The sequence below is a fragment of the Homalodisca vitripennis genome, chromosome 3, assembly GCF_021130785.1.
Source record: "Homalodisca vitripennis isolate AUS2020 chromosome 3, UT_GWSS_2.1, whole genome shotgun sequence".
In the NCBI taxonomy this organism is placed as follows: Eukaryota; Metazoa; Arthropoda; class Insecta; order Hemiptera; family Cicadellidae; genus Homalodisca; species Homalodisca vitripennis.
This window is the reverse complement of record NC_060209.1, coordinates 56,502,392-56,516,605: the sequence shown is the minus strand read 5'-3', so window position 1 is coordinate 56,516,605 and position 14,214 is coordinate 56,502,392. Positions and strand designations below refer to the sequence as shown.

Here is a 14,214-nt window from a genome sequence, read left to right as displayed (position 1 = left end):
CCATTTTATTAGTGATTTTGTGTTGTGTGTTTCATTTATTAAAAATGGAAGGTAATATTCATGTGTATTCAAACTCTGAATTAGCAGACATGCATTTAATGCATGGTTTGGGGCGCTGCAATAGTATTGCAGCAAGACGTCTGTATCAAGAGAACTTTCCTAACCGCAGGTGTCCAAGCGCATGATTACGTCTTAAAATATTTTACCATATTTCTGACTCATCCTGTATATTCTATTCTTGAACATTAAAAAAATTGTTTCTTATACTTACTCCTGTCTTCTTAATGTCTGTGCTGCATGTGATAATCTTCTATTGGGTGTACCAACATTTCTAGTTCTTCTTCGGGGTGATTGTTGATCAACAGACTCTTGAATATTTCTGTCAAGATAAAATAGCGTAACTGAGCCTTTTAAACTGTCTATTACCCCCATTATTAGTGCTTTCAAGATACCCTGAAACATGGAACATTATTTAATTTAGTTAGACTTGATAAATAAATAAACTGAAACTATAAACATATACAGAAGCTTTGAGAACTCAATAGACTTGACAGAGTGTTGGTTTAGAGAGGGGGAGGAGGTGCCCAGTATGGAATATATTGTTTCGTTCAGAACAATTGCAATCTAATGCCAATCTCATTTCCAGTGTGGATTAGAAAAAATTTAAAAGTAATGCATACAACTTGAATTAAACTTTCAGCGAACCAATAAATAGTGTTAAAAACAAAAATGTAAAGATAAGCATAACTAACATAACCATAAATGTGTATTGTATATACATACTATGTGACAACTTCCAATAACATAAAAATAGATTTTCTTGATTTAAAAATAATACATTATTACACAAGGAACTTACTCTCACTCTGAAAAATATGATGACCAATTAAAAAGAAATAAATTAATTCCCTAATATGTTAACTGCTCATGTAATCCACATTCAAACACGTAAACAACTTTAAAAACTAATTAACTGTATTAGAGTTTACATCCCTTGAGAAATACGAGTGTTGAAGAAAGTGCACGGAACAGTAGATGGTGCAAAACTAAACTATTCTAGGTTGAGTACAATAACATTGAAATTTTGATTAGCTACTTTGGCCATTAACATCACTGATACCGTTTGTTCCTATGTACATAGATAAGGAACTATAAAAAAGATGCATACAAATTAAGATCATAAAATTACAATTTTTGTATTTCAAAATTTTAAATTAACTTTTTATATCATTTTTGGTATTTTAAAAGGTTTTATCATTCAACCCCCATGTTGGAAACCACCCGTTTTCAGCCGATTACATTGCCGCACGTATTGGCAGCTGCCTAAAAACAGGCAGTAGGTAGGCTACATAGACTGTAAAAACACTTTCTATAACATATTTATTACCTTGTAGGTTGCTAATAATATTTAGGCACCACTGTAAAGAGGACGAATAACTATTTATTTCAGGGGAGCTTTCATTACCGGTTGTATAATCTGTCGCTCCTAATGCTTCTTTAATGTATGACAGCCGCTTACATTGTATCTAAACAGACGAATTCTGAATTTTGCAATGTTTGCAAGTTGTTTGTTATATTGTTCGAAAAACCAATTAAAATTAGTTATATTTAATTAAAGTAGCCTAATTGTTACTACTGTTATGTATGCAGTAATTAGTTGTTGTGTGTTGTGTAATAAGTGCAAGGGTGGTCCCACGTTTTATTTTGGCTACAGTATAACAAGTGGCCACCAACACAATCGGATTATGATTATTGATTTTAAATATTGATATTATCAAATACGACATTTGACAAATGGATATTCATAAACCATTACCAGCTTTCTTTATTTAGACTAGTGACATCATTACTAGCTGATGTTATTTTGTTTAAATGTAGGAGAAGGATAGCAACAATGACGGGCACAAAGGCAATGAATATACAGATATTGGCTCAAAATAATTTTATAAACACTGAGCAAAGTTTTAAATTGTTACAAGATAATGGCCTTGCTCCTTTAAACCCGAATTGTCCAGTTCGTATTGACGAGATAAAACTAGAATTAAAGGTGAAAATCACAAAAAAAGTACGAACAAACATGACATATCTAAAAACCATCTTAAGAATTTTTTTCAACATTCTAAATTTGGTATTATGAATATAATAAAAAATCGTGTACTATTTTAATTGAAATCAAACAAACTTATTACTTAGGACTTTTAATTATTAATGAATGTACTTTTGACAATACCAGTATCTACAGAAATGCCATTTCAGATTGGCCAAAGTAATCATAAGTACTTCGCAGCTCATACGTTGTTTAAGTATAGTTTAGTTATTTTTGCAATCTGAAACAAGTACATTTATTTTACATTTAAAAATATAGCTTCATAATATGATTTTAAAAGCATAAAACTTAATCAAAGTAAAATTGGGTTTGGAAATAAATTGAAAATTAAAATTGAAGGGTTGAGTGGAAGAAGGGGGTAAGTAACATTTTGTTCAGAAATTGAGTTAGATGTATGGATGAAGGGAGTAAGTGATCCTGTATTTGGTACACTGGGTCCTATTTGACCTAACTGCAGTAACAGCTGAGATATTAATTTTGAATTCAGGGGGAAGTGCAGAAACTGAACTCAAAGTTTGTGGATGAAGGAGGTAAGTGCTTCACATGCCCCCTTTTTCCACATTAAAATTGCACTTACCCCCTTCATCCACCACTTACTCTTTGCACACTTGCCCTTGCCCCTTTTTTTTTTTCCATTACTCTATGCGCACTTACACCCCTTTTAATCCAGTACTGCTATACGTACTTGCCTCCTTTATCCACTAAGAACAGATGATTATTGTTGGTTTGTCATCATCTCTGGTTGAGGTTAGATGTGAATGTAAACACCAAATTTTTGTAAGGAGTGAAGTATTTTAGCTGAAATTTCACGCTGAAATGTCAGGAGTACATATTATTATTAAAGAGACAGAAAAAACTGACTTTTGCACTTGGAAAGAAGTATGTTGCGAATCCGGGGCAGTAGTGAAGTGGCAAGCTCCTTGCTCACCTTATTCGAACTAGATACAACCTTATATACAACTAGATACAACTATATATATTGTGACCACTTAAATTATATGGTCTGATTCTTGCACAGGACAAAATAAAAACTTCTTACTGATCCTACTTTATCAGTACATGGTGGCCAAAAAAATGTTCAAAATATGATCATAAATTTCCGGAAGTTGGCCATAGCTATCTGGATTCAGACCGTGATTTTGGTCGCATCGAAGAAGAACTCAGAAAACACGAAAATGTATATGTGCCAAATCAGTACGAGAAATCATATCTAAATCAGCCCAGAAAAACTTTGTTGTAGACATGTCATCTCATTTTAGAGATTTTGAAGGATTTTCTGACAAACTGGGCCTAAAACAAGGTAAAAAGGATCTTCTGGAAGAGAATGTCAGATTCCGTGACGGAATAAAGTGGATAAGGGTTGACGAATTCAGGTTGTTACTTATACAAAGAGACCTATGATGAAAACACACCAGCCATTTAAAAAGGTGTCCCTGATAAAGCAGGAAAGAAAAGGCACAAAAAGCTAATAATAAGAAGGGGAATGATCATCGAACATTGTCTGAAAATGTTTTTAAGATTGTTTACATTGAAAGCAAGGAAAAACCGGTATGGGACTGTAACCAAAGGGAAACTCAACAATTTGAAAACACAACTTAAATATGTTAAAGGAGAATATAAGTGGTTTTAATCAGAGAGTAATCGAAGAACAAGAAAAACAGGTACCGGGAGAAAGAATCATAAGAAAATGAGGAGGGGCAGATAAACAAAGAGTGACCAGTGAAAGAAACAGAGTAAAGAAAAGTGACAAAGAGTTTTACATTGAACCAATGAAAAAAACTGATTAATTAATAAAATAGACTAATATCTCTTAACCTATTTCAAGCCTTTAAAATAATAATAAGATTGTAAATTTTTTATAAGTAGACTTTAGTTATTGTTTTTAAAATACCTTACAAGAGAAGGCATAAATACTTAGATGTTGTATTTAACAACAGTATTTTTTTACCGTGTAATATTTATCGCTGAGAAAAGACGACTTAAAATACACTGTTCTCTTTTTAACTTCTTTCAAGCATTAAACAATAATAGTATTGTGCCTTTTTGAATGAGACTAGGTTTTAGTTATTTTAGTTACCGTTTTATACCAAAAGAAAATACTTAGATATTACCTTTTGATAAGAGTAGCCTATTAGTTACAGTTTTAAAGTTTTATCATTGAGATAAGGGTGTTCTCCATTTAAGTTCATTTAAGATTTTAAATAGTAATGATATTGCGCCTTTTTGTACTTTTAAAACTAGATTTTAGTTACAGTTTTTATAACCAACACGAAAAGACTGATAAGTTACCTTTTTTCATAAGAGTATTTACACTGTTAAGATTTGTTGTTGTGCAACAATCTCATCTAAAGGTATTCCATAAGGTAACATTTCAAATAAAGTTCTGCCTTTTACATAATATATCTTAGTATTATTTTACAGTACTTAACCCCTTCTTCCATTCCCAAGTACCCCATTTTTTTAAGTGGAAAAAGGGGGTAAGTGATAGAAAAAGTTGAAAATTTAGTAGGAAGGAGTATTTGAATTTTTACCAGGAGTTGCCACAAAAAATATATGTATCTTTCCCTCCCATGCCATTTTCAGAGCTGAATTAAAATAAAAAAATACAAAAGTTATAACTTAAAAAACTTTAGGTCCATTTTTTCTCAAAAGTGGCAAAATGTGACTTACCCCTTTCTTCCACTCAACCCTTCAATTATGTGTTTTGTTATTGACTAATGGCAGCAAGAACACTGACATACATGTCTTCTTTGTTTCACAAGCAATCACGTTAATCCATGAAAATACACAAGGTAATTAAATGTTATTGTTTTGTTGTAATTATATCATTTTAATTTGTAAATTATATTAATATTTATACGTTAATTTCAAAGACTGGAAAAAAGCAAAACCGTATTGTTCTATTACGTTATTTGATCCGACATTTTGTTTTTAGTCTTTGACAGTTTGCTTTCAGTCGTTTGGATAGTCAAGAATATCGATGATTCTAATCACTGATAATTATCATCTGATTGTGTCATGGTGGCCGCTTATACTACAGCCTTTATTTTTTTTGCTTATACTTTTATGTTTGGTACTCTGGTAAAATATTTTTTTACGCAATTATATATTTTCTAAAATTATTTATGAATACAACCATATTTAATATGTCATAGTTATATTGATTTTTATACTTGAAAATTTATTTTAAACATTTGCAAAACACCCAAAAGTAGCCTGCCAATACAGAGTAATTTAATCACCTGTTCTAGGGTTAAATAACTTCAATAATTAAGTTATAGCCTAACTTACTTTTCCCCCTACAATCGTAACATGTTTATTTTTTAAAGTTATGAATCATTTGGCTCAACACTACACAAAAACCAATAAGAGTACCTAACACTGAGAGAGGTGATCTGTCATTAACCCTAGAACTGTTAATCGACATAATTTTGTCGGTCAATGCCGCTTCTGTAGTGTTAACCGTCAAAATTTTGTCGGTCAAACATTCCCTCGTATAATTACTTTTTACAAAATACTCCGGTAACGTATCGATATAATTCATGCACCATTGGATTCGGGAAGAAAAGTGCTAGGGAACAGATGGGTTTATTCCTCTTTGTATTATGGTTATGACGTAGCAAGCTTGTCATTTTGAACGTAAAAGAAAACGACGCAGTTTGTTGTGACCGCCATATTGCCGCTGCCGTTCTGTATCACTTTCGTGCCGAGCTGTGGATATTTGTAAGTTTTAATAGTTTTACGCGTGTTTTAGTGTCGTATTTAATGTGTAGTGTGTTGTTTGATGTCGTAGTAGTGTAAACATATATATTTTAGAATAAATCAATTTCTATTTACTGAAATATGTTTGAGAAATTACCGGCTTTGTTTAGGCTATGGCAAAATGACTTGGCTAAAATTCATTTCACATAGTTTGTTATTGTTTTCACTTACTAAACGTTATTTAAAGCACTCTTTTAGCTCTGAAGTAACTATTTATTTTTGGTAAATAGATAGTTTTCACAATAAAATATATATTTCCTGTAATTTATTCGGTTATATATAATAACTGTTTGGGTTATTCTATATTTTTTCAATATATTTAGTTATATTTATAGTTTTCTAACTACATAATATTTCCTATTACTTATAAACCATAAATTTATAAATTTTGATATAGTACAAGCTTTAGAAACGATTTTATATTTTGCTGAATGAAAATTTTTCGCAAAATTTTTGAATAATGGCAAAATTTAACTTTTTTTTACTTTTCAAAAAATAATTTATGGTAATTATTTCATTAGTACTGTATATTCTATTTTAGGGTAGGGTCCAATAAGCGGACCCGGTTTTTTATATCGAAGAATATAATCATCGATACCTAATACTTCGCATATCGAATCATAGACTATCAATCGATATAAAAGTAATAACAATCATATGTTTAAATTAAAACGTGAATTTAATGATAACAAATAATAAATGAACATAACCAAAATCAGGGAAACTCATAACTTTAACTAAATGAAACAGAACGAAAACGTTTTTACTAAAGTTGTGTCCACCATTACCTTCTTTTTTTGCATCTGAAGACGACCATGTTAGCTCCTCTGACAGTTACATTTGTTACCTTTCCACAAATATCACATAATGGATTCTTAGGTACTAACCCAACATCCTGAAGCCATAAAAAAAAATTATTTTATCGTGTTTTAAAGCAATTTCGTGAAGCTTCCTAAGATTGACGGCCATTTTAATACACAATGTTACGTGAAATTTAAAATATTACCTTGTATTATTTGAAAGTGTTTACAGCTGTTCATATAGATTATTTAAGTTGTTAAAAATAATTAATCAGTATCGATTGATTACATCGATGGTTATGATTAAGTAATATCGTTTGCCAATTTCGATATAAAAAACCGGGTCCGCTTATTGGACCGTACCCCTATTTTATTCTAAGTAATAAAATATGCAATATAACATGTATTCATAGATAAATGTATTAGCAAAACTTGTTTTACCAAAGTCTTATGTGTACTCCCAATTTTCAGAATTTATACGCATCACTGCTTTTTGTTCTATAGCTTTATGATGCTTTCATAAATGTGTATAATGTTTATGTTTTTCTGAAACTAGATAAAATTTGACACAGAATGGCTATCTCACTTATAAATATTTCTCACTATAACTTCATTTGCTAGGTATGGTCCCCCCCAAATTTAAGAAATATTTTTCGTAAATTTTATATTTGATTAAAAAAAGTGTTTATTAGAAAATTTTTTATGGTTAATTTTACAATATAGTGCAATTCTACGTTTAATTCTGAACACAAAAATATATACTCTTTATATTGCTTTTATTTTATATTTTTAATAATTTTTTTTAAAAACCCTTGTGCAAAGCTCCAAAACAGCCCGACACTACAGGATGAAAATGACACCGACGTGAAACTGGCCATAGATTCCATCCATAAAAAGAACGAGTACCGGGAACTAGTTCCTAAATGAATCCTAACCTAGTTTCATCAACTCAATCCATACAAAATATATATTTAATTAATAACGTGATGATAAGTACTACAAATAAGATTTTAAATAAAGATTTTGAACAAAAATGAACAAATAAGGCAAGTTTTTATGATAATAATCCCCTTTTATAGCCGCAATTTTCAAGACTATACTCACTATTAAAAAAAGGCAAGTTTTGAGAAACCCTATAAAAGGGACAAAAACCATACCTTAAAAACGTACGAACCAATTTTGATAAAACTTTCTACACACACTCACTACATGGTCTACTATACTAAAAAAACAAGCCTCATTCTTAGGCCACGCCTATTTCCGGAGCTACATCGATTTTACAGGCCAAGTGCTGACAAAAACCAATCTATGGACGGCCATATCTCAAAAATGTACGAGCCAATTTTGATCAAACTTCTGTACACATTCACTACATGGTCTAGTATACTAAAATTATAAGCCTCATTCTAGGCCACGCCTATTTCCGGAGCTACATCGATTTTTACAGGCCAAGTGCTGACAAAAACCAATCTATGGACGGCCATATCTCAACAATGTACGAGCCAATTTTGATAAAACTTTCTGTACACATTCACTACATGGTCTAGTATACTAAAATATAAGCCTCATTCTTAGGCCACGCCTATTTCCGGAGCCACATCGATTTTACAGGCCAAGTGCTGACAAAAACCAATCTATGGACGGCCATATCTCAAAAATGTACGAGCCAATTTTGATAAAACTTTCTGTACACATTCACTACATGGTCTAGTATACTAAAATATAAGCCTCATTCTTAGGCCAGGCCTATTTCCGGAGCTACATCGATTTTACAGGCCAAGTGCTGACAAAATCCAATCTATGGACGGCCATATCTCAAAAATGTACGAGCCAATTTTGATAAAACTTCTGTACACATTCACTACATGGTCTAGTATACTAAAATATAAGCCTCATTCTTAGGCCACGCCTATTTTCCGGAGCCTCAATAACTTTATAGGCCAAGTGCTGACAAAAACCAATCTATGGACGGCCATATCTCAAAAATGTACGAGCCAATTTTGATAAAACCTTCTGTACACATTCACTACATGGTCTAGTATACTAAAATACAAGCCTTATTCTTAGGCCACGCCTATTTCCGGAGCCTCAATAACTTTATAGGCCAAGTGCTGACAAAAACCAATCTATGGACGGGCCATATCTCAAAAATGTACGAGCCAATTTTGATAAAACTTTCAGTACACATTCACTACATGGTCTAGTATACTAAAATACAAGCCTCATTCTTAGGCCACGCCTATTTCCGGAGCTACATCGATTTTACAGGCCAAGTGCTGACAAAAAACCCAATCTATGGACGGCCATATCTCAAAAATGTACGAGCCAATTTTGATAAAACTTTCTGTACACATTCACTACATGGTCTAGTATACTAAAATACAAGCCTCATTCTTAGGCCACGCCTATTTCCGGAGCTACATCGATTTTACAGGCCAAGTGCTGAACAAAAACCAATCTATGGACGGCCATATCTCAAAAATGTACGAGCCAATTTTGATAAAACTTTCAGTACACATTCACTACATGGTCTAGTATACTAAATATACAAGCCTCATTCTTAGGCCACGCCTATTTCCGGAGCTACATCGATTTTACAGGCCAAGTGCTGACAAAAACCAATCTATGGACGGCCATTTCTCAAAAATGTACGAGCCAATTTTGATAAAACTTTCTGTACACATTCACTACATGGTCTAGTATACTAAAATATAAGCCTCATTCTTAGGCCACGCCTATTTCCGGAGCTACATCGATTTTACAGGCCAAGTGCTGACAAAAACCAATCTATGGACGGCCATATCTCAAAAATGTACGAGCCAATTTTGATAAAACTTTCTGTACACATTCACTACATGGTCTAGTATACTAAAAATACAAGCCTTATTCTTAGGCCACGCCTATTTCCGGAGCCTCAATAACGATTTTATAGGCCAAGTGCTGACAAAAAACCAATCTATGGACGGCCATATCTCAAAAATGTACGAGCCAATTTTGATAAAACTTTCAGTACACATTCACTACATGGTCTAGTATACTAAAATACAAGCCTCATTCTTAGGCCACGCCTATTTCCGGAGCTACATCGATTTTACAGGCCAAGTGCTGACAAAAACCAATCTATGGACGGCCATATCTCAAAAATGTACGAGCCAATTTTGATAAAACTTTCAGTACACATTCACTACATGGTCCTCGTATACTAAAATATAAGCCTCATTCTTAGGCCACGCCTATTTCCGGAGCTACATCGATTTTTCAGGCCAAGTGCTGACAAAAACCAATCTATGGACGGCCATATCTCAAAAATGTACGAGCCAATTTTTGATAAAACTTTCTGTACACATTCACTACATGGTCTAGTATACTAAAATACAAGTCTCATTCTTAGGCCACGCCTATTTCCGGAGCCTCAATAAACTTTATAGGCCAAGTGCTGACAAAAAACCAATCTATGGACGGCCATATCTCTAAAAATGTACGAGCCAATTTTGATAAAACTTTCAGTACACATTCACTACATGGTCTAGTATACTAAAAATATAAGCCTCATTCCTTAGGCCACGCCTATTTTAGCCTCAATAACTTATAGGCCAAGTGCTGACAAAAACCAATCTATGGACGGCCATATCTCAAGTATGTACGAGCCAATTTTTGATCAGCACTTTCAGTACACATTCACTACATGGTCTAGTATAAAATAAAATACAAGCCGTGGCCTATGAATGAGGCTTATATTTTAGTATACTAGACCATGTAGTGAATGTGTACTGAAAGTTTTATCAAAATTGGCTCGTACATTTTTGAGATTATGGCCGTCCATAGATTGGTTTTTTGTCAGCACTTGGCCAGTAAAATCGATGTAGAGGCTCCGGAAATAGGCGTGGCCTAAGAATGAGGTTTGTATTTAGTATACTAGACCATGTAGTGAATGTGTACTGAAAGTTTTATCAAAATTGGCTCGTACATTTTTGAGATATGGCCGTCCCTAGATTGGTTTTTGTCAGCACTTGGCCTATAAAGTTATTGTAGGCTCCGGAAATAGGCGTGGCCTAAGAATAAGGCTTGTATTTTAGTATACTAGACCATGTAGTGAATGTGTACAGAAAGTTTTATCAAAATTGGCTCGTACATTTTTGAGATATGGCTGTTCCATAGATTGGTTTTTGTCAGCACTTGGCCTGTAAAAATTCGATGTAGGCTCCGGAAATAGGCGTGGCCTAAGAATGAGGCTTGTATTTTAGTATACTAGACCATGTAGTGAATGTGTACAGAAAGTTTTATCAAAATTGGCTCGTACGTTTTTGAGATATGGCTGTTCATAGATTGGTTTTTGTCAGCACTTGGCCTGTAAAATCGATGTGGCTCCGGAAATAGGCGTGGCCTAAGAATGAGGCTTTCTATTTTAGTATACTAGACCATGTAGTGAATGTGTACAGAAAGTTTTATCAAAATTGGCTCGTACATTTTTGAGATATGGCTGTCCATAGATTGGTTTTTGTCAGACTTGGCCTGTAAAATCGATGTGGCTCCGGAAATAGGCGTGGCCTAAGAATGAGGCTTCTATTTTAGTATACCTAGACCATGTAGTGAATGTGTACAGAAAGTTTTAAAAATTGGCTCGTACGTTTTTGAGATATGGCTGTCCATAGATTGGTTTTTGTCAGCACTTGGCCTGTAAAATCGATGTGGCTCCGGAAATAGGCGTGGCCTAAGAATGAGGCTTGTATTTTAGTATACTAGACCATGTAGTGAATGTGTACAGAAAGTTTTTATCAAAATTGGCTCGTACATTTTTTGAGATATGGCTGTCCATAGATTGGTTTTTTGTCAGCACTTGGCCTATAAAGTTTATTGTGGCTCCGGAAATAGGCGTGGCCTAAGAATTTGAGGCTTGTATTTTAGTATACTAGACCATGTAGTGGAATGTGTACAGAAAGTTTTATCAAAATTGGCTCGTACGTTTTTGAAGATATGGCTGTCCATAGATTGGTTTTTTGTCAGCACTTGGCCTGTAAAAGATGTGGCTCCGGAAATAGGCGTGGCCTAAGAATGAGGCTTGTATTTTAGTATACTAGACCATGTAGTGAATGTGTACAGAAAGTTTTATCAAAATTGGCTCCTACATTTTTGAGATATGGCCGTCCATAGATTGGTTTTTTTGTCAGCACTTGGCCTATAAAGTTATTGTGGCTCCGGAAATAGCGTGGCCTAAGAATGAGGCTTGTATTTTAGTATACTAGACCATGTAGTGAATGTGTACAGAAAGTTTTATCAAAATTGGCTCGTACAATTTTTGAGATATGGCCGTCCATAGATTGGTTTTTGTCAGCACTTGGCCTGTAAAATCGATGTAGCTCCGGAAATAGGCGTGGCCTAAGAATGAGGCTTGTATTTTAGTATATCTAGACCATGTAGTGAATGTGTACAGAAAGTTTTATCAAAATTGGCTCGTACGTTTTTTTTGAGATATGGCTGTCCATAGATTGGTTTTTGTCAGCACTTGGCCTGTAAAAATCGATGTGGCTCCGGAAATAGGCGTTGGCCTAAGAATGAGGCTTGTATTTTAGTATACTAGACCATGGTAGTGAATGTGTACAGAAAGTTTTTATCAAAATTGGCTCGTACGTTTTTGAGATATGGCTGTCCATAGATTGGTTTTTGTCAGCACTTGGCCTATAAAGTTTATTGTGGCTTCGGAAATAGGCGTGGGGCCTAAGAATGAGGCTTGTATTTTAGTATACTAGACCATGTAGTGAATGTGTACAGAAAAGTTTTATCAAAATTGGCTCGTACGTTTTTGAGATATGGGCTGTCCATAGATTGGTTTTTGTCAGCACTTGGCCTGTAAAATCGATGTGGCTCCGGAAATAGGCGTGGCCTAAGAATGAGGCTTCTATTTTAGTATACTAGACCATGTAGTGAATGTGTACAGAAAGTTTTAAAAATTTGGCTCGTACGTTTTTGAGATATGGCTGTCCATAGATTGGTTTTTGTCAGCACTTGGCCTGTAAAATCGATGTGGCTCCGGAAATAGGCGTGGCCTAAGAATGAGGCTTGTATTTTAGTATACTAGACCATGTAGTGAAATGTGTACAGAAAGTTTTATCAAAATTGGCTTGTACATTTTTGAGATATGGCTGTCCATAGATTGGTTTTTGTCAGCACTTGGCCTATAAAGTTATTGTGGCTCCGGAAATAGGCGTGGCCTAAGAATGAGGCTTGTATTTTAGTTATACTAGACCATGTAGTGAATGTGTACAGAAAGTTTTATCAAAATTGGCTCGTACGTTTTTGAGATATGGCTGTCCATAGATTGGTTTTTTGTCAGCACTTGGCCTGTAAAATCGAATGGCCTCCCCAGGCGTGTGCCTAAATGAGTGCTTGTATTTTAGTATACTAGACCATGTAGTGAATGTGTACAGAAAGTTTTATCAAAATTGGCTCGTACGTTTTTGAGATATGGCGTCGTCCATAGATTGGTAGTTGTCCAAAAATAGAAGAGGTCTAAAAATGAGGGTAGTAATATAATACAGTAGACCATGTATTCAAAGTAATGTATTAAGTATAATCTATAGATATTTTTGTATTTGTTCTTTTTTTAAATTTATAAAATTTAATTTTTAATAATATAATTTAATCCTGAAGTGATTGAAATGGTTCAGGAACTAGGTTAGTTGTAGTTCAGGAACTAGGTCAGGAGTAGTTCATGAACCAGGTTAGGATTCAAGTCAGCGGATTAGTTCTTTTTATGGATGGAATCTATGGCCAGTTTCACACACTGCTGAAATGACACTACAGGATGAAATGACCGCCAGTTCTAGGGTTAATGCTTGGCACCACTGTGTTAACACAAGCCCCGAAAACGTACTTTACAATATACTAGGCCTATTACAGTTTTAGTACAAAACCTATGTTAACTGAGGCATGTATTTAAATGTACGCAAATACTTACAGTAAGCATATCCATTTTTCCTAATTTCTCAGTCTATCAGGCACAAAATCACTAGGTATAATGACGTTTCTTGAATGACTTTTTTTAATAGTAGCTTAGACTACGTATAAAATTAATTATTATTTATTAATCAAAAGACTACGAACAACCTACTTTACAAGACAAACTTAATAAAAATGAAAATGAACACATGAACTTAATTTAAATGCCTATTCCGTTTCAACTTTAAACAAACAATAAGAGCAGACTTATTCCCAAAATGTATTTTACATTGTTACACTATTTATTTTATTGTAATGTGAAGTATAAATAAAAACAAAATTCATTCCATATGGTTTCAGCTTTGTTTTGTAAGGGAGACCTAAACAACAAAGCAAAACGAGTTGCAATAAGAAAACAGCAAAATTGACACACTGGTTAAAATATTGGCCAACAGACTATATAGCAATAAATGTGTATGTTTTTCAAAACATTTAATATAAATACTCATAAATAATTCTACTATACACGATTCATCGGTCATTTTAATAGTAATAAAATGTGAGGACCCTTCTAGTTGTAAGGCAAGATCAGTAACATCGTATACGGTT

At 33.7% G+C, this 14,214-nt stretch overlaps 1 protein-coding gene across 2 annotated transcripts in view; it reads right to left on the bottom strand.

Annotated features, from left to right (window-relative positions):
* LOC124356921 (etoposide-induced protein 2.4 homolog) overlaps positions 1-13,944 on the bottom strand; it is a 34,602-nt gene extending 20,658 nt beyond the window's left edge. The window contains exons 1-2 of one of the 2 annotated variants that reach the window (XM_046808221.1): positions 13,625-13,944; positions 272-453 (exon numbers count right to left, since the gene is read on the bottom strand). In XM_046808221.1, the coding sequence (XP_046664177.1) occupies positions 272-453; positions 13,625-13,639 (197 nt within the window). In that variant the 5' untranslated portion in view covers positions 13,640-13,944. The remainder of the gene's footprint in view (positions 1-271; positions 454-13,624) is intronic. The other variant, XM_046808222.1, reaches the window with a different exon arrangement.
* Positions 13,945-14,214: the final 270 nt, after the last annotated feature.